General features: G+C 47.6%; 2 protein-coding genes across 2 annotated transcripts; both read left to right on the forward strand.

The window, feature by feature from the left end:
* Window positions 1-1,053: 1,053 nt before the first annotated feature.
* LOC133160943 (snaclec coagulation factor IX/factor X-binding protein subunit B2-like) lies at window positions 1,054-3,865 on the forward strand. The gene is made up of 4 exons (XM_061289066.1): window positions 1,054-1,210; window positions 3,128-3,327; window positions 3,394-3,500; window positions 3,808-3,865. The coding sequence occupies exons 1-4, from the start codon at window positions 1,153-1,155 to the stop codon at window positions 3,863-3,865; spliced, it is 423 nt and encodes a 140-aa protein (XP_061145050.1). The 5' UTR covers window positions 1,054-1,152.
* Window positions 3,866-6,415: 2,550 nt separating this feature from the next.
* LOC133161396 (C-type mannose receptor 2-like) lies at window positions 6,416-18,858 on the forward strand. The gene is made up of 50 exons (XM_061289867.1): window positions 6,416-6,499; window positions 6,574-6,781; window positions 7,185-7,387; window positions 7,452-7,558; window positions 7,694-7,806; window positions 7,879-7,932; window positions 8,001-8,156; window positions 8,241-8,323; window positions 8,514-8,625; window positions 8,709-8,756; window positions 8,822-8,989; window positions 9,386-9,496; window positions 9,580-9,687; window positions 9,800-9,829; window positions 10,184-10,386; window positions 10,459-10,565; window positions 10,692-10,804; window positions 10,879-10,932; window positions 11,011-11,166; window positions 11,273-11,355; window positions 11,493-11,604; window positions 11,671-11,718; window positions 11,794-11,961; window positions 12,115-12,225; window positions 12,310-12,417; window positions 12,506-12,535; window positions 12,899-13,101; window positions 13,174-13,280; window positions 13,406-13,518; window positions 13,598-13,651; window positions 13,730-13,885; window positions 13,992-14,074; window positions 14,193-14,304; window positions 14,371-14,418; window positions 14,494-14,661; window positions 15,049-15,174; window positions 15,249-15,350; window positions 15,424-15,453; window positions 15,518-15,652; window positions 15,962-16,114; window positions 16,277-16,411; window positions 16,493-16,641; window positions 16,715-16,835; window positions 16,908-16,959; window positions 17,028-17,094; window positions 17,164-17,291; window positions 17,362-17,411; window positions 17,470-17,643; window positions 17,728-17,879; window positions 17,958-18,858. Exons 3-50 carry the CDS (start codon window positions 7,241-7,243, stop codon window positions 18,066-18,068), a joined length of 5,259 nt encoding a protein of 1,752 aa, XP_061145851.1. The 5' UTR covers window positions 6,416-6,499; window positions 6,574-6,781; window positions 7,185-7,240; the 3' UTR covers window positions 18,069-18,858.
* Window positions 18,859-19,592: the final 734 nt, after the last annotated feature.

The following is a 19,592-nucleotide window of genomic DNA, read 5'->3' on the forward strand; positions in this document are numbered from 1 at the left end:
GCCACATTGTAGTCATAGTTTCTTTATTACTGTCAACCTCAATACATTTATGAAGTCGTCATATGATAAAGGAGTGTAAGCTACAAAACAAACTGACAAATAACTCTTTTTCAAATCAGACTAATAAACTGTTCAATCGTTTTAAAAAGATGAGTTTTAAAGGTGAAGACAATTTGAAGCACATTTTGTCTTTGCGGGCCACATAAAATGATGTGGCGGGCCACATCTGGCCCCCGGGCCTTGAGTTTGACACTTGCGATCTAGAGTGATTAGCCGGGATTGTGGGTCCGTAGGCGAATGATGAGGCTAATCCGGGCTCCGAAGGCTCGCCACATGCAGAAGTCTGGTGGGTTGCTTTAACGTCGGCAGCTCGGGCCTTGCGTTCGACACATTTTCTCTGGGCCTCTGTCCTAAGTCGAGAAGGCACTCAAATGCCAATCCTAAACTGCAGATTCAAAGATTCAATCAAAAGATGATACTTTTTATGATCATATTTATATGATAGATATCATGAATAAAAAGTATTCTACATATGTTTTGTGCTTTTGCACTCGAGGCTTGCGAGGCTCAATTGGAGACGCTTTCCCCTCATTTCTCTCAGATTCATTTGCTCATCGTTCATTTTCATTCAAAAGCACGTCGGCTAAATGTATTTTCTCACGTTCTCTGAAAATCAACACGAATTCTGAGAGGCGTGAATGGAAAAGCTTCTGAACAAAACACTTGAACATAAATTGAGTGGCACCTCATTGAATTCCAACTCTTGCACTTGGATTTAATTATTTATATTTACAGTTAAATGCTTTTCGCTGTTGTTCACGTCCAGAACATTTACAAAGTTACAAAAAAATAAAGGAATCAAAGAGGACGGACAGTGCTGTTTCTTTTTTTTACTTTTGGTCATACGCGCACGCGCGCGCCACCCCCCACGTAGCTTGAGAGTGCTTTGAGATGACTACTTTTGAATGTGACGTGTTTGACGTTGGCGGCGTGTGGGCGCGGCATGCCTCTGGCTCGGAGCAGGGTGCATCAAAGTTCCATTTTTCTCTTGACTAAAATCCACGAGCTATTTTCAGTGAGGCGACTTTATCATTTCTTTTCTCCTGACTGCATTCGTTGCGACCCTCAGTGAGAGGGCGATTTTCCTCCAACATGTGGAAAGGAAAGTGTCAACTTCTCCTGATTGCCATATATTTGGCATGTGCTTCAGGTAAGCAATTTGTATCTTTAGTCCATTAAAACAACAGTAAAGAGCTGGAGAAACGATGGAATGTACTGTACTGTGAGTTAGCATGACTGCATCTGCTTATATTCTCACATTACGGTGCCTGAGATAAAGAAATAAATCCTTGCAATGTCACAAATTTGGACGACAACAACTTTGATGAACTTTGAAGAATCCTCATTATTCGGACACTTTGATGTAGTTGCTGTGTACAACTTGGTTTGAGAGGAGCCCAATTGCTTATTGTCCCGGACCGGACCTTTCTTGTTACCGAGGTTTGCCTTTATCATCATTTTCATCATTCATGCGGGCTGCTGTAATGTCCGAACATACGAGCAACTTGACTTTGAAATGACGAGCGAAAGCCGTTGAGTCAAGTGTCTTGGCTTTTTTTTTTTTTTTTTTTTACGGCGGCAAACGAGCCGTTTGTGAATTTTAAGTGCGCACTGGCTGTCAGTATGATGTATTGAAATTGATCATATAACTTGAAAATATTCAATCTAAGCGGCTGATTGGACTTTGTGACACTTCGATGAGTTGCGCCGTTAGGGTTTAAGACAGAGAATGTCAACAAGACACAAGAATAATAGATGCTATATAATAATAAGAATGATAATAGGGACAATACTAGTTTAATAAAAGTAATACATTAATTATCAATAATAATGATAATAATAATAAATAAGAATAATCATTTCTTATACAATATATTATGCACATGTGTATATAGACAAGATATTTCTTGGCGCCCCTATTATAAGAATATTTTCATGATTTATATGAGCTAATTATAATGAATAATAATCAAGCATTACTAGTCATTATTATTAATAGTTTCTTACAGTCCTTGATGCAGTATGAGCAATAATTTCTTACAGCCCCTTAAAACAATAAATATTTCTTAGCACCTCTGTTCATGGTTATTATGATCTAAATCGAGATCATAATCATTGTTATATTAATAATTATGTTGTAATTCTATTATTAATAATACACCTTCTTGTTTGGTCTGTTATCATCACACACAAAAAAGTTGCAACACAGTTGTAGAGTTCATAATATCGCTGTGCATCATCAAAATGTGTCGGCATCATGTTTTCAAAGATTGCAAAATTGAGTAGAACTTTTATGAGACTCTGATTTCAGTGCGTGTTCATTTCGCCAAGTGAATCGCAGGGCGCATCTGAATAAATGCATTTGCCCCTCAGAGTCCATGCTTATTAGGTTTGAGTGTGTGAGTCCGCAGTTTAAAAGCCCTTCTTCTCCATGAAACACTCAGTCAGGCCTGGCTTGCTTGGCTTTGTACTTTGATATAAGGAAGGACGGGCTCTTCATGAGCTAAGAAGGGGGGAGCGGTCCAACTGTTGCAACGTGTTCCATTCGATTGAGTTGCGTTGTGCTTTAGCACCCTCCAGTGGTGAAATGTGTGATGACCTGATTTGAGCTGAGGTCAATGGTCATCGATATGCCACACGTGCGAAACTGCTGGGTGGGGTAATTGCTGAGGGTGAAGATGATGATGATGGCATCTTTTAAGTGGAACAACTTGCACCATTGGTGGGTTGACTACATACTTTTGCCCCACTGTACATCTGAAGCTTAGTATCATCACTTTGGAGCACTTGTGTGCAATCCTTGGCTGGCGTAAGTAATGCTTTTATGCGAACAATCAGCAGCTCCTTGTTGCTGCATGATGCTGGCTGGACCCAAAAACGAAGGACAGGCAAGTTTTTGGAAGGGGCCAAAGCGACAATGGCCGTTGGCCCCTCCATCCCCCACCCCTGACAGAATCCTCATGCATTTGGTTGAGATGCCCCCAATAAAGAGCACAGAGTAAAAACATGCAAGGGTTCCATCAGTGTGCTCTGATCTGTCCGCCTGATCCCCAAATTGTGCCTTCAGCCAACGAGTGTCTTTCCGGGTGGTTCGAGCACGAGTCCAGCTGCTACAAGAAGGAGATGATTCCCAACGGTTGGCTGGGGGCCCGGCACCACTGCGTCTGGCAGGGCGGCGACCTGCTCTCCATCACCTCCTCGGCCGAGGAGGACTTTGTGAAGCGCACCATGGGCAACACCCGCTTCTGGCTGGGACTCTCCAACCAGGTGAGACGGAAGCAGTCGTGGACTCTGCAGCAACAACTGGAACTGTTTTTTATTTTTTCCCCCCAGAAATGCGACGACGTCTGGTGTGTCTTTGTAGCCGGAAGCCAGGAGCTGATCTGGTCTGATGGCAAAGGAACGACACACACCAACTGGGCCTTAGACCAGTTTAAAAGGTAAGAAGTCACAGCTTCGCATGCTGTTGCCGGGCGGACACGCGTAAAGGTTGTGGAACCAATTTTGAGAACGAGCACTCAGGGAAAAATAGGAAAATGTTCCTTTTTATAATCTACCGACAGCGCCGACGTCGCGTCTTGCGCCTACGTCAACCAAGGAGCTCATCGTTGGCCTGGGAGGTGGATGTCTGGCTCCTGCGCTTCCTCGTTGGCCTACATGTGCAAACGGCCGCTGAGTAAGCCTGCTCGTCTGCGGTCACGTTGCCGTTGAAAGGCGCAAACGGTCTTTTCTTTTTTTTTTTTGCAGGCTGCCCGGAGGGACGGACGTGTTCCTCCAAAAGTGTTTCTGCTGTAATGAAGAGTGAGTTGCAGCACGCTTAATTGCGTTTTAACCATCTCGTCATGCTTTCCTCCTCAATGTTTTTCTTTGTGGCCTCAGCTTCCGACTGCGAGGATGGCAACTTGCTTTATGGCGATGATTGCTATCTTTTTGACAAGACGAGCAGAAATTGGGAGGATGGCGAGAAGTTTTGTGTCGCCCGGCAAGGACACCTGACTAGCGTGCACTCTGAGGAAGAGGCCCAATTCATTGTTGGTGAGCACCAAGAAGAACCGCCACAGTCGTCATTTGGCTGAAGCTCTTCTCGCCCTGAAGCTCCTGTTCTCCTTCCTTTCATCAAGATCACGCACATTACCATATAATATGGCTTGGAGAAAAGAAGAACGGCAAGAACTACTGGTGGATTGACGGAACACCTTCGGTAAGTGGATTGCTGAAGGCCTTTGGAAAAGTCATGTTGCAGGCATCCGTCTTGTCTCGAGGCATCGGGCAGCCGCTTACAAAGTATTGGCGCTCTGATTTTAGAGAGGAGGCCGTTAAGAGGATATATCCTGGATGGTGGCTCGGGTTTGTCTTGAGGTTTTCAGGGTTAGTTGCTTTGTGCACGTTTTCCCCAGACATTTGGGTTGCCAGGGCGGGCACAATGTTTTATTGCAATGGTCATACTACTTTGACTGACAGGGTTAGTTGCTTTGTGCATGTTTTTCCCCAGACATTTATTTGGGTTGCCAGGGCGGGCACAATGTTTTATTGCAATTTTCATACTATGACTGACAAAGTGAAACCAAAAATCAAAGTGAAACTTTAATGAGAGAAGGTACGAAAACGCTGCAAGTGAGGAAATGCGGCGGGAAGATGACCACATCGAATGCAACACGCTAAAGTTCTGTCCAAAATCTCCTCCGCAGGACTACAAAAAAGTTGGGTCCTGCAACTATCGTGACTGTTCAGTTTTGACTTCCAGCAAATTGCTCAAAAGAGACTGTAATTGCCCCTTCGGAATCCCAACTGTCTGCAAAACAGGTGCAAACGTCCCTCCCGAGCGCCCCTTTTGGATGCGTGAAGCATTTGCTCATATTCGCTCCCCTTTTTCTGCAGCCAAGCGCAGAGGGCCTCCACAGCTGCCACCATTAGTCGGCCAGCCGGGTAGGTGTCCCGCACTGCCGCCGTCTTCCGCTGTCTTGCGCCGTCTTACGCCGTCTGACTCGCAGACTGGACTCAGAAATGCGGCTGGTGGCTGGACGACGCCACCAACGACTTCTGCTACCTGATGATCCGCCAGCCCATCAAGACCTGGCAGGAGGCGCAAGACGACTGCCAACGCCTCCATGGGAACCTGCTCAGCATCACCAACTATGATGAGCAGCGCTTTGTACATGGTAGGCGGCCATTCATTGAAATATTGGGGTTGATGTTGTATGTTCATTTCGAACCTATTTAAAACGTGACAATAGGATCATTGTAATCAGTTGAGGTTTTGCTTTCACTTCTCTTTACATTCTCTACTACTTTTGTGCCAACTGCACCAAGAAATATTTAAGCCTTTCGTTCCCATTGAGCAGCCGCCATTTGCCCGAGTCTATCTGGATCCTGTATTTTGCCTGCCGGCTGGTTCCACATTTATGAAAAAAAAAAAAGATTGAATCCATTTACCACTGCCTTCATCGTGTATTGATGGGTCACTTTCAATGTAATAAATATCTGTGTTTTTGTTTTTATCTCTGTTGCACTGTAATATTGCCCCCTTTTGTATTATTTTTACTACAATCTAACATTTTATGATAACGTTCCTTCTTCCGTGTCCTCATAATGCTGGTTAATTTATTCTTGTGTTCTTATGAATTGCTTACACAGCATGTTCTTCTTCTCCTCGCAGGCCTTTTTTAATCCTTTAGTGACCCATGGGCTCTTTGCCTCTTTTTTGTAGTATTTGTTGACAGGACAGGTTTTATGGTATAATGTTTGAAAGAAAGTTAGAAATCCACGCTCCTTCCTCGTCAAGCACAGTCCAGTCCTGTTTCAACACTTGACTCTTCAATATTTGTATGTTTGTATTTCAACCGGTTGGTGTCCTTGGGTTTACAGTAGTTAGTAAACCCAGGCAAATGGTCTCTACATAAAAGCCCACTTTTTTATGTTCTGAATATGGAAAGGTTTCTAGTCCCAAAGTGTTTTTGTCATGAATGTGCTTTGTGTTAACCTTGGTGTTGTGTGTTTTGGAATTTCCTCAGCTCCTTGATGACGAGAACTTTGGCATGTTGTGGTGTTTTGAGATATATATATATATATATATATACTTTTTTTTTTTTGTCGGATGCTGGTTGAGGTCTGATCCCCTCAGCTGTCTACCCTGTTTCAGTACCTCCAATTTGTATTTGCAAACCGCACTGTTATTGCTGCTTTGGTTTTAATATTTCTCGATGGTCCCCCTGTCTAACGCAATTCCTTTTGAGCTGAGAAAGTCCATCACCCGGAGCTCAACGTATGACGTGTCCTCCTCACTCGGCTCCTCTTGATGATGTCGTTCATTCCGGTACAGGTTACGTCAAGGGTCTGACGAATGCATCCCCTCTGTGGTTGGGCGCCGACGTCTCCGTCAGTGCCAAAGACAGCAAGTGGGCTGACGGAGCCGCGATCGAATACGTCCACCCGACTATAGGTTTGTCGGAGACTGTTGTCTGCTGCATTTTGGAGGAAGGTAGGAGCACTGAGATCTTCTCTCCCGCCCCCCAGGTGATTTCGATGGTAATTGTCTTTCCTTCCTCACTGGCGACGGCAACTGGAAGTACGACTCGTGCCACAACGAGAGAGGTTACGTCTGCAAGAGAGGAAATGGTGAGAGGCAACGCCCCACCGACTGTCGTTGCCCCTTGACGTCTGTCTGTGCCTTGATGTCTCTTTTCCTTTCCTCTTGCAGTAAAGGCTACGCCGGCTCCTGAGTGTAAGTCGCCTTTGACTACGTCGAAAACAATGATCCGGAGTCACACCATGCCAACCAACAAATTGTGTGCTTTTTCATTTTTATGAAGTACTCAGCCGCGTGTTGAATGTTTTTTTTTTTTTTTTGCATCGTCTTAACTTGTACAGCGGCACTTTGTATGCGGCCGTGGTTGTTTCTCAAGCGTAAAGGTGTGTTTTCCGGAATCCTTTCAAAATGTAAACGTCTCTGATGCCATTGGGCTAAGCTAACCAAGTCAAGTCCCGGATCTTCCAATTTGCCTGAGAAAATGTAGATTTGGCCAACCGTGACCCGCAAATTGCCCTTTGCCCAAAATGGTGCACTGAAGGGCAAAAACAGGAGTGTGCTCTGATCTGTCCGCCTGATACCCAAATTGTGCCCTCAGCCAGCAAGTGTGCTCACGGGTGGCTCGAGCACGAGTCCAGCTGCTACAAGAAGGAGATGATTCCCAACGGTTGGCTGGGGGCCTGGCACCACTGCGTCTGGGTGGGCGGCAACCTGCTCTCCATCACCTCCTCGGCCGAGGAGGACTTTGTGAAGCGCACCATGGGCGAGGACACCCCCTTCTGGCTGGGACTCTCCAACCAGGTGAGACGGAAGCGGCAGTGGACTCTGCAGCGACAACTGGGACTGTTGTTCTTTTTCCCCCCAGAAATGTGGCAAGGTCTGGTGTCGCTTTGAAGACGGGAGCCAGAACCTGACCTGGTCCGATAACCAGATGACGACATACACCAACTGGGCCTCAAATCAAGTCGAAAGGTAAGATGTAACAACTTTGCATGCTGTTGTCAGCCGGAGGTTATGGAGCCAATTTTGAAAACGGCCACTTGGGGGGGAAAAAAAAAAAACACGGGAAAATAATTCCTTTTTTTTTTTTTCTTCTTCTCTTGACAGTGGCGACGTTGCGTCCTGCGCCTACGTCAACCAAGGGGGAAGTGGTGAGCCCGGCAAGTGGAGGTCTGGCTCCTGTCGTTCCTCGTTGGCCTACATGTGCAAACGGCCGCTGAGTAAGCCTGCACGTCGGCGGTCACGTTGCCGTTGAAAGGCGCAAACGGTCCTTTTTTTTTTTTTTTTTGCAGGCTGCCCGAAGGGACAGACGTGTTCCCCCAAAAGGGGTCCTGCTGTAGTGAAGAGTGAGTTGCAGCACACTTATTTGCACTTGACCATCTTGTCATGGTTATGTTTTTCTTTGTGGCCCCAGCCTCCGACTGCCAGGACAACACCTTCCACTATGGCGATTATTGTTATCGTTACGAGAAGACGGAAAAAAACTTTGACAATGCCGAGAAGTTCTGCCGTTCCCGGCAAGGCCACCTGGCTAGCGTCCACTCCAAGGAAGAGGCCCAATTTGTGCATGGTGAGCACCAAGAGGAACCGCCGCAGTCGTCATTTGACTGAAGCTCTTCTTGCCCTGAAGCTCGTGTTCTCCTTTTCCCTCAAGATCACTCGCAAGCCTCGCAATCTGTTTTCGTGGGACTCAAGAAGGAGGACGACGACCACAACTGGAGTGATGGAACAACTTATGTAAGTGAAATGCCTTTGAAAAAGTCATTTTTCAACAGCTGAGCTGGCAAAGTGCAAATTCGAGTAGGATAAAAATAAAAGTGGACATAGGAGAAATGCTGCTCGGGCAAAACTTGAGCGCGAGTGAGCGATTGCCGAGGAAGGGCGTTGGGAAGCCGAGCAGAGTCCAACATGCTCATGTCGTCCGCAGGACTACGACAACTGGAAAGATGACGCCAAGGGTGACTGCGCATTCCCAAATTCTGTTGGGGAGTTGAGTGCCAGCTCCTGCGCAACGGAGCGGCCATTTGTCTGCAAAAGAGGTGCAAACCCCCCTCCCGAGCGCTCCTTCTGCTCATAATGAGCATTTGCTCATATTTGCAAACCCCCCCCCATTTCCCTACAGCCCAGCACGGAGGGCTTCCACAGCTGCCATCACTAGTCGGCCAACCGAGTAGGTGTCCCGCACTGCCGCCATCTTCCGCTGTCTTGCGCCATCTTACGCCGTCTGGCTCATAGGATGGACTGACACATGCGGCTGGTGGTTGAACGACCCAACCAACAACTTCTGCTACCTGATGATCCGCCAGCCCACCAAGACCTGGCAGCAGGCGCAAGACAACTGCCAACGCCTCCACGGGAACCTGATCAGCATCACCAACTATGAAGAGCAGCGCTTTGTACATGGTAGGCGGCCATTTGTTGGCGTCACGAATAAATGAACGGATGAATGAATGAATTAATCGAACAAATGAATGAATGGAGTCGTTCCAAAATGCACCTCATGGGCTCAATGAGCGGGTCCGTAAAGCGTATCTCTGGATGATCCACCTAAGAGCACCCCAATCCACTGACTCTTTCAAAACCGGACTTAAAACTCACCTCTTTACCTCGGAATTCCTGTTTTCATATCCTAGTTGTCGTCCAGTTGTTTTATACTTGTCCTTGCTTTGTTTTCTTGTTTTTACTTGCCATGTAGCACTTTGAGATTCCTCCGAATGGAAAGTGTGTTAGAAATAAAATTTATTATTATTATTTATTATTATTATTAGATCCTGTTCCACCTTTGCCTTGGGTCCACAGGTTATGCTATGTCTCTGCCCTCTCTGTGGTTGGGCGCCGATGTCTCCACCACGGAAGATGACGCCCAATGGAGTGACGGATCCCCGTTCACTTACATCCACTCGAGTGCCGGTCGGTCTGAAAGCATGTCTGGTGCTTGTCGGCTGCACTTTGGTAGAACGGCGGAGCGCTGAGATCTTGTCTCCCTCCCTTAGATGACGCCGAAGGTGGGAAGTGTCTTTCCTTAATCACTGACAGTGGCGACTGGAAGCACAACACGTGCGACGAGAAGAGAAGCTACGTCTGCAAGAAGACAAAAAAAGGTAAGTTGTGATGCTCCGCTGGCCGTATTGACGTCTGTCTGTGCCTTGACGTCAGTCTGTGCCCTGACGTCCGTCTTTGCCCTGACGTCTGTCTTTGCCTTTCCTCTTGCAGGAGTGGCAGAACCTTCGCTGTCTTCTGACAGTAAGTAGCCTGACAAAATTGGTCACAAATTCTGTGCAATTTTTCTTATTTTATTAAGTACGCAAATGTACTTGAATGTTTTTTACGTTGACTTGCATGCGGGCGATGTTTGTTTCACAAGCGTGCTTTAGAAAGGTGATTTTTTTTTTTAGGGATCATTTCAAATTGTAAGCGTCTCTGATGCCATAGGGCTAACCTAACAAGTTGAGTACCGGATCTTCCAATTTGCCTGAGAACATGTGCAAGACAAGTTTTGGCCAACCGTGACCTGCAAATTTTCCTTTTCTCAAAATGGTGGACTGAGGAGCTAAAACAGGAGTGTGCTCTGATCTGTTCCCCAAATTGTGCCTTCAGCCAGCAGGTGTGCTCCCGGGTGGCTCGAGCACGGCACCAATTGCTACAAGAAGGAGATGGAGCCCAACGGTTGGCTGGGGGCCTGGCACCACTGCGTCTGGCAGGGCGGCGACCTGCTCTCCGTCACCACCTCGGCCGAGGAGGATTTTGTGAAGGACACCATGGGCAAGGACACCCGCTTCTGGCTGGGACTCTCCAACCAGGTGAGACGGAAGCGCAAGCAGTCGTGGACTCTGCAGCGACAAGTGGGACTGTTTTTTTTTTTTGCTTCCCAGAAATGCGACGAGTTCTGGTGTCGCTTTGAAGGCGGGAGCCAGAATCTGACCTGGTCCGATGGCGAGACAACGACACACCGCAACTGGGCCTCAAATCAACTCGAAAGGTAAGACATAACAACTTTGCATGCTGTTGTCAGGCGGAGACGCGTAAAGGTTCTGGAACCAATTTTGAGAAGGAGCACTCAAGGAAAAATAGGGAAATGTTCCTTTTTTTTTTAATCTACCGACAGCGCCAACGTTGCGTCCTGCGCCTACGTCAACCAAGGGGGAAGGGGTGAGCCCGGCATGTGGAGGTCTGGCTCCTGTGATTCCTCGTTGGCCTACATGTGCAAACGGCCGCTGAGTAAGCCTGCACGTCTGCTGCGGTCACGTTGCCGTTGAAAGGCGCAAACGGTCTTTTTTTTTTTTTTTTGGCAGGCTGCCCGAAGGGACAGACATGTTCCCCCAAAAGTGGTCTTGCTGTCGTGAAGAGTGAGTTGCAGCACGCTTATTTGCACTTTAACCATGTGGTCATGGTTTCCTCCTCAATGTTCTCCATTCTGGGCTCAGCTTCCACCTGCGCCAATGGCAACCTACTGTATGGCGATCATTGCTACTTTTACTCGAAGCTGTACAAAGATTGGGAGGATGCCGAGAAGTTCTGTGTTGCCCAGAGTGGCCACCTGGCTAGCGTCCACTCATGGCAAGAGGCTCAATTCGTGTTTGGTGAGCGCTCAGACGAACCGCCGCAGTCGTCGGTCCCACAAAGCTGCCGTCATTTAGCTGAAGCTCTTCTTGCCCTGAAGCTCTTGTTGTCCTTCCTTTCCTCAAGATCACTCGCAAAGCGTTTGGTATTCTTGGCTGGGACTGAAGAAGAAAAGCAACAACTATGAGTATAGTGACGGAACAGCTTTTGTAAGTAAATTGCTGACGGACTTTGGAAAAGTCATTCTGCACGAGCTAGGTTGGGAAAGTTGAAATTTGTGGACAACAATTGCGCGGAGAAAGGGCGTTAGGAAGCTGAGAGTCCAACAACCTCATGTCGTCCGCAGGACTATGCCGACTGGCAAAATGACACCACGGGGGACTGCGCATTTCCAAATCCTGTTGGGAAGATCGACGGCAGCCCCTGCACAACAAAGCGGCCATTTGTCTGCAAAACAGGTGCAAAAATGTCACTCCCGAGCGCTCCTTCATGCACTTGCTCACTCGCCCTCCTTTACCATGCAGCCAAACGTGGAGGGCCTCAACAGCTGCCACCATTAGTCAGCCAACAAGGTAGGTGTCTCTCACTGCCGCCGTCTTCTACGCTGTCTTATGCTGTTTTTCCCTCCTGCGCCTTGTGTCTCGCAGGCTGGACTGACAAATGCGGCTGGTGGCTGGACGACCCCACCAACGACTTCTGCTACCTGATGATCCGCCAGCCCACCAAGACCTGGCAGGATGCACAAGACAACTGCCAACGCCTCCACGGGAACCTGCTCAGCATCACCAACTATGATGAGCAGCGCTTTGTACATGGTAGGCGGCCATTCATTGGTATCATGAATGAATGAATTGATGGAATGACCGAATGAATGGTGTCGTTCCAAAATGTGCCACATGGGCTCCATTAATGGGTGAGTAAAGCGTGTCTCTGGAAGATGCTGTTCCACCTTTGCCTTGGGTCCACAGGTTATGTCAGGTTTCTGCCCTCTCTGTGGTTGGGCGCCAATGTCTCCACCACGGAAGATGACGCCCAATGGACTGACGGATCCCCGTTCACTTACATCCACTCGAGTGCAGGTCGGTCTGAAAGCATGTCTGATGCTTGTCGGCTGCACTTTGGAGGAACGGCGGAGCGCTGAGATCTTCTCTCCCTCCCTCCAGGTGACGCCGAAGGGGGGAAGTGTCTTTCCTTGTTCACTGACAGGGGCGACTGGAAGCACGACACGTGCGACAAGAAGAGAAGCTACGTCTGCAAGAAGATGAAAAAAGGTGAGTAAGTTGTGATGCTCCTCTGGCCGTCATTGCGCATTGACGTCCGTCTTTGCCCTGACGTCTGTCTTTGCCTTTCCTCTTGCAGGAGTGGCAGAACCTTCGCTGTCTTCTGACGGTAAGTAGCTTGACAAAATTAGTCACAAATTCTGTGCAATTTTTCTCATTTTATTAAGTACGCAAATGTACTTGAATGTTTTTCGTGTGGATTCGCATGTGGAGATGTTTGTTTCACAAGCGTGCTTTCGAAAGGTGATTTTTAAAAAAAAAATTTTAAGGGATCATTTCAAATTTGTAAACGTCTCTGATGCCATAGGGCTAACCTAACAAGTCGAGTCCCGGATCTTCCAATTTGCCTGAGAACATGTGCAAGACAAGTTTTGGCCAACCGTGACCTGCAAATTTTCCTTTTCTCAAAATGGTGGACTGAAGAGCTAAAACAGGAGTGTGCTCTGATCTGTTCCCCAAATTGTGCCCTCAGCCAGCAGGTGTGCTCCCGGGTGGCTCGACCACGGCACCAACTGCTACAAGAAGGAGATGGAGCCCAACGGTTGGCTGGGGGCCTGGCACCACTGCGTCTGGCAGGGCGGCGACCTGCTCTCCATCACCACCTCGGCCGAGGAGGATTTTGTGAAGGACACCATGGGCAAGGACACCCGCTTCTGGCTGGGACTCTCCAACCAGGTGAGACGGAAGCGCAAGCAGTCGTGGACTCTGCAGCGACAAGTGGGACTGTTTTTTTTTTTTGCTTCCCAGAAATGCGACGAGTTCTGGTGTCGCTTTGAAGGCGGGAGCCAGAAGTTGACCTGGTCCGATGGCCAGACAACAACACACCGCAACTGGGGCTCAAATCAACTCGAAAGGTAAGACGTGACAACTTTGCATGCTGTTGTCAGGTGGAGACGCGTAAAAGTTCTGGAACCAATTTTGAGAAGGAGCACTCAAGGAAAAATCGGAGAATGTTCCTGTTTTTTTAATCTACCGACAGCGCCAACGTTGCGTCCTGCGCCTACGTCAACCAAGGGGGAAGGGGTGAGCCCGGCATGTGGAGGTCTGGCTCCTGTGATTCCTCGTTGGCCTACATGTGCAAACGGCCGCTGAGTAAGCCTGCACGTCTGCTGCGGTCACGTTGCCGTTGAAAGGCGCAAACGGTCTTTTTTTTTTTTTTTTTTTTTTGCAGGCTGCCCGAAGGGACAGACGTGTTCCCCCAAAAGTGGTCTTGCTGTCATGAAGAGTGAGTTGCAGCACGCTTATTTGCACTTTAACCACGTGGTCATGGTTTCCTCCTCAATGTTCTCCATTCTGGGCTCAGCTTCCACCTGCGCCAATGGCAACCTACTGTATGGCGATCATTGCTACTTTTATTCGAAGCTGTACAAAGATTGGGAGGATGCCGAGAAGTTCTGTGTTGCCCAGAGTGGCCACCTGGCTAGCGTCCACTCACGGCAAGAGGCTCAATTCGTGTTTGGTGAGCGCTCAGACGAACCGCCGCAGTCGTCGGTCCCACAAAGCTGCCGTCATTTAGCTGAAGCTCTTCTTGCCCTGAAGCTCTTGTTGTCCTTCCTTTCCTCAAGATCACTCGCAAAGCGTTTGGTATTCTTGGCTGGGACTGAAGAAGAAAAGCAACAACTATGAGTATAGTGACGGAACAGCTTTTGTAAGTAAATTGCTGACGGACTTTGGAAAAGTCATTCTGCGCGAGCTAGGTTGGGAAAGTTGAAATTCGAGCGCAACAATTGCGCGGAGGAGTCCCAACACCCTCATGTCATCCGCAGGACTATGCCGAGTGGCAAAATGACACCACGGGGGACTGCGCATTCCCAAATTCTGTTGGGCAGATCGGCGGCAGCCCCTGCACAACGAAGCGGCCATTTGTCTGCAAAACAGGTGCAAAAATGTCCCTCCCGAGTGCTCCTTCATGTACTTGCTCATTCGCCCTTCTTTACCATGCAGCCAAGCGTGGAGGGCCTCGACAGCTGCCACCATTAGTCAACCAACAGGGTAGGTGTCTCGCACTGCCGCCGTCTTCTACGCTGTCTTATGCTGTTTTGCCCTCCTGCGCCGTCTGTCTCGCAGGCTGGACTGACAAATGCGGCTGGTGGCCGGACGACCCCACCAACGACTTCTGCTACCTGGTGATCCCCCAGCCCTCCAAGACCTGGCAGGAGGCACAAGCCGACTGCAAAGGCCGCCAAGGGAACCTGCTCAGCATCGCCGACTCGCTCGAGCAGCGCTTCGTACGCGGTAGGGGGCCATGAATTAAAATATATTGGCCATAAACAAGTGGACCAATGCTTATTTTCCAACATGAAGCAAACGAGAAATAGAAGCTAAAGTAAATCAAAAAAGGCGTCACGTCTTCGTCCGCAGTCTTCATACGCGGAAGGCTGGCCATGAATTTGCTGTCTTTGATAAAAAGCTTTTTTTCCTGCTACGCCTTCCTTTCCAACTCAAAACCTGATCAACCCGAGATATGGCCAGCGTTGCTTTGTTTTTGTTGTTGTTGTTTCACTCTTTGTTGCAGTATTGTTAGCGCTTTGTCACGGCTGTGCCGCAACCATCAAGTTGTCGTGCAGAGTCAAGTGTGACTCGTTATGGAATCATCTTGCATGTTCTCCTTGGGATCCAAAGGTATCGCCAGGCTTCTGGGGATGAATGATGATGCCTCACTGTGGTTGGGCGCCGACGCCTCCATCAAGCGTGACGGCGACATGTGGACTGACGGATCCCCCTTCTCTTACCTCCACTCGAGTGCAGGTCGGGCTGAAGCGGTTGTCAACTGCACTTTGGAGGAACGGATGAGCGCTCAGATCTTGTCTCCCTCCCTCCAGGTGTCGCTGAAGGGGGGAAATGCCTTTCCTTGCTCACTGGCAGCGACGACTGGAAGCGTGACAAGTGCGACGAGAAGAGAGGCTACGTCTGCAAGAAAAGAGGTAAGTGAGATGTGACGCCCCGCGGTAGACCGTCATCACGTGTCGACATCCACGTTCTGTTTCCCGCTTCTAGGAAAGACAGATCAGCTGCCGCCACATGACGGTAAGTCGCCTTCAACGTCTCTGTAAAATAAGACGGAGAGAAGTCAACGGTTGTGCTCTTACAGGCTACAAGGAGAAACTTCTCTGCCAAGACGATTGGAAATCCCTTGGATGTCCCGATGAAAGAGTCATTCGCATACGGTCGGCTTTCCATGGACGGAGGCGTAGCGACGTCTGTCCGAGTGGCGGCGGATCACGCGGTAAGAATCCTCCAGTAGCATCGTTGTTTTTGGCTCGCTGTCCTGTCCTGTCGTTTCTGTCACAAGGTTTTCACACGCCGTCAGCGTTGGAGGTTGACGTGTGAGCGATGGCAATAGAAAATGTTTATTTAACTTTTTCTTTGAATAAAAATAGAAAACGAAAAAGAGCTAAGCCGGGCGCTTTTTTGATTCCTCTTTTTCTAATAGTCATTAACCATTAAAATTCCCTACGTCCTGTAACAAGTTGAAGTCAGTATGTAAGTGTGCGAATGAAATGCGCGTGAAATGGTGGTGTGTTGTCACTTGCAGATGACTGCAGGGTGGAAGGGGCTCTCCGGCACTTTAGAGGATTGTGTGACAACTATCAGATTTGCCCCATTTACCCCACTTACCTGACGGATACGGACTCCTGCCCTGGTGTCTCCAAATACCTCCACGTCGTCTACAGCTGCGAGAAGAAAGGTGGGCTTCACATCCTGACACTTGTCGATGGATGATGTGCCAAGGAAAGAATCCAACAGATCCCCAAATAGAGCGTCGGCTAGGAACGGGTGACCAGACATGAGAATGAATGAGCGAGCGTTCCTTCCACATTGTCTTTTTTTTTTTTTTGTCTTTCCTCAGTGTGTCTTGATAGTCTGGGCATCGCTGACGGGAGAATCCCAGACTCTTCTTTTTCAGCCTCTTCCTCTGCGATCAATGCCGAACCTCACAAAGCGCGTCAGGGGGGCAGTGGTTGCTGGAGCCCCTCCGAAACGTGTACGTAAAAAAAATCACAGCTCGTCGACCTCGTCCGTCGTAGTTTGGTATCCTGAGCAATGGAACGCCTTCCGCCCTCAGTCGGCAGCTGGATCCAGGTGAACCTCGGGCAGAACTTCAAGGTGACAGGCATCGAGACCCAGAGCTGTACATACAAATTGCAAAGTTCCAACAGATTTGCGATGCTGTTCAGTACTGACGGAGTGACTTGGCATCGCCACCCAGTACAGGTGAGCGGTCATCGAATTGTTTCGTCGTCCAGGTTGTTGTCATTTATTGCAAACGCGCGTGTTTTGTTTCCAGCCTACCTTGGGGACGTATATTGCAACCAGGCCCGTGTTCGCCCAGTACGTCCGCCTCCTGCCAATGTTTTTGGGCCTACGCTTTGACGTCTTAGGGTGCACGTCTGACGACACCCCTCGCAGTGAGTACGACGTTTGGAATGCAGTGAGAAACTAGCAAGAAACAGGCTTTGATTTTCCCTTCTGACCCACAGACATCTTATGCAACAACACAGCCACCGACCTCAGCCTCGACGGTTCAATGACGTGAGGCAGACTTGGTATGACGTTTCTTGCCGAAAAGGCCTCCTCCACTCAACGAATGTCTTCCGTAGGGTCCGGTGCCCACTGGGCTGCGGCCAAGCTGACTACACGGTCTACGGAACACGGATCTACGAACAAGTATGTTAATTACTGCAGGACCTGCCGGCGGACTTCTTGTCCTTTGTTTGAGACGTTCTCTTACTGCAGGACTCAAACATCTGTGCGGCTGCTATTCACTCGGGCATCATTGAGATTGGAGGAGATGTGACTTTGCTGAAGAGCCAGCCACAGAAAGCCTACAAAGGCTCCACCTGTAACGGAATCACTTCAACAGTGTGCGTGCTCCGCTTTCACTGGCGAGTCCACTCAAAGACGCCCGGCTCATTCTCACTTTACTGTCTGCAGATATGTTGGCAAATTGGCTACGTCTCCGTCCTTCACTTTTGCTGACATGGGTGAGTAGAATGTCCAGAATAGAAAGCATTTCTTCACGTGACGCCATCTTGCACGCAGAGCCGAGATGCTCGGGACCTGACTGGGAGGAGTTTGGGGACTTCTGCTACAAACATTTTGACACTAAGAAGTCGTGGTACGGCGCTCGACACTCTTGCTGGGGTCTCGATGCCAATCTGGTGTCCATTCGCTCTGAGGCTGAGCGGGATTGGCTGCAGGACCTCATGAAGCTTGGTGCGTGCGCGCGCTAAGCGTCGCTCGCATCTGCTCGATATCTGGAAAGCGAATGAGACCTCTGTTGCCGTTTGTCCTCTGCAGCCCCTGGAGACACGTGGACCGGATTGAACGACCTGGTCAATCGCGGCAGATTCGTGTGGTCGGACCGCCAGAAGGTGCCGTCCTTCACCAACTGGGCTCCTCCGGGAAAACCTACCAGCGTGATGGAGAATTGCGTGGCCACCTTGAGCCAGGTAGGTGCAGAAAAGATTGAAGAACCCGCTCGCCGAAGACAAGTTTAGATTTAAAATCAATCTCATTTTGACTTTCAGTCAGGCAAATGGAAGAAGATGTCCTGCATGAAATTAAACGGCTACGTGTGTAAGATGCCCACAGCGCGTTACGCGCTGGATATAAAAGGCGCCAATGGAAGTTGTGAGTAATCATATGAATGCAAAATTGACCTTGCATGATCATTCTGCTTGGTTTACCATGCATTTTGATTGACTGATTGATTTACCATGCATTGTTATGATTGATTAACCATGCATGAGTCTTTTTGTTAGATTTACAGTGTTATTATTCTGTTTAAGTTACCATGCATTCTTCTTCTTAACATGTGATATTATGATTTACCATGCATTATTATTTTGTTCAGTTTACCATGCATTACTATGATTGATTAACCATGCATTAGTCTTTTTGTTAGATTTACCATGTATTATTCTGTTTAAGTTACCATGCATTCTTCCTCTTCTTAACATGCAATATTGTGATTTACCATATTATTTTGTTCAATTTACCATGCATTATTATGATTGAAACCATGCAGTAGTCTTTTTGTTACTTACCATTCTGTTTAAGTTACCATGCATTCTTCTTCTTCTTGACTTAACATGTTATATTATGATTTACCATGCAATATTGTTTTGTTCAATTCAGCATGCATTATTATGATTGATTAACCACGTCTTTTTGTTAGATTTACCATGTGTTATTATTCTGTTTAAGTTACCATGCATTCTTCGTCTTAACATGTGATATTATGATTTACCATGCATTATTATTTTGTTCAATTTACCATGTTATTATTCTCTTAGATTTACCATGCATTTCCATAATTGATTTCTTATATTTCATTTACTTATTGTTAAATTTACCATGCATTATTATTCCATCTGTTGTTTTACCATGTTTATTTGACCCAAAAAAATAATAAACTAATAAAGACAATTGGTGTTACCTGTTAACTCATTTAATAGTTTACTGATTTTTGGACAGGGAAATTTTATACTCTGGTCAATTTGATCATAATTTATTACTCCCGAGGTACAAGTATTAGTCAGACCTCCTCATGACGCCATTTGGGTGCATTTTGAATTGCTCTTTGTAACGATTTGAAAAAAGATTGTCAAAGTCTGCTTTATTGTCAATTTCTTCACATGTCAAGACATACAAAGAGATTGAAATTGCGTTTCCTACTATCCCACGGTGTAGACAGTAGAGCCAATTGGTTCACAGACAAAACATTCAAGTAAACAATATAAAAAGTAAAAATAAGAAGGCACATACAATGAATAAATGAGAGCAACTTGGTTGAAATGGTGCAATTGTGCATACAGCAGACGGGCAGTACAATAGCGCCAAAGTACAAGTGGAGTAGTGCAAGGCAGCCATCACGGTCGATCTTTAACCTGTATTGAGTCTCGTCGTTGTATATTGCTTTGTAAGAATTTTTATATTGCTATGAACGGAATCAAATACATCCATTGTCCAAAGCGCTTATCTTCACGAGGGTCGTGGGTAGCCTCTCACCATAAAAAAAAAAAAAAAAAAAAGAACGGAGACATCCTGTCAAATTTGGCGTGAATTTTAAAGGCACAGCTGAATTTTTGCGCGATTCGAGGATTTGGTATACCTCCTCCCCCGAAAGGGCAGCAATACGCCGTGATGCGTCTACACCAGGG

Source organism: Syngnathus typhle, linkage group LG10 (genome assembly GCF_033458585.1).
Source record: "Syngnathus typhle isolate RoL2023-S1 ecotype Sweden linkage group LG10, RoL_Styp_1.0, whole genome shotgun sequence".
Classification (NCBI taxonomy): Eukaryota; Metazoa; Chordata; class Actinopteri; order Syngnathiformes; family Syngnathidae; genus Syngnathus; species Syngnathus typhle.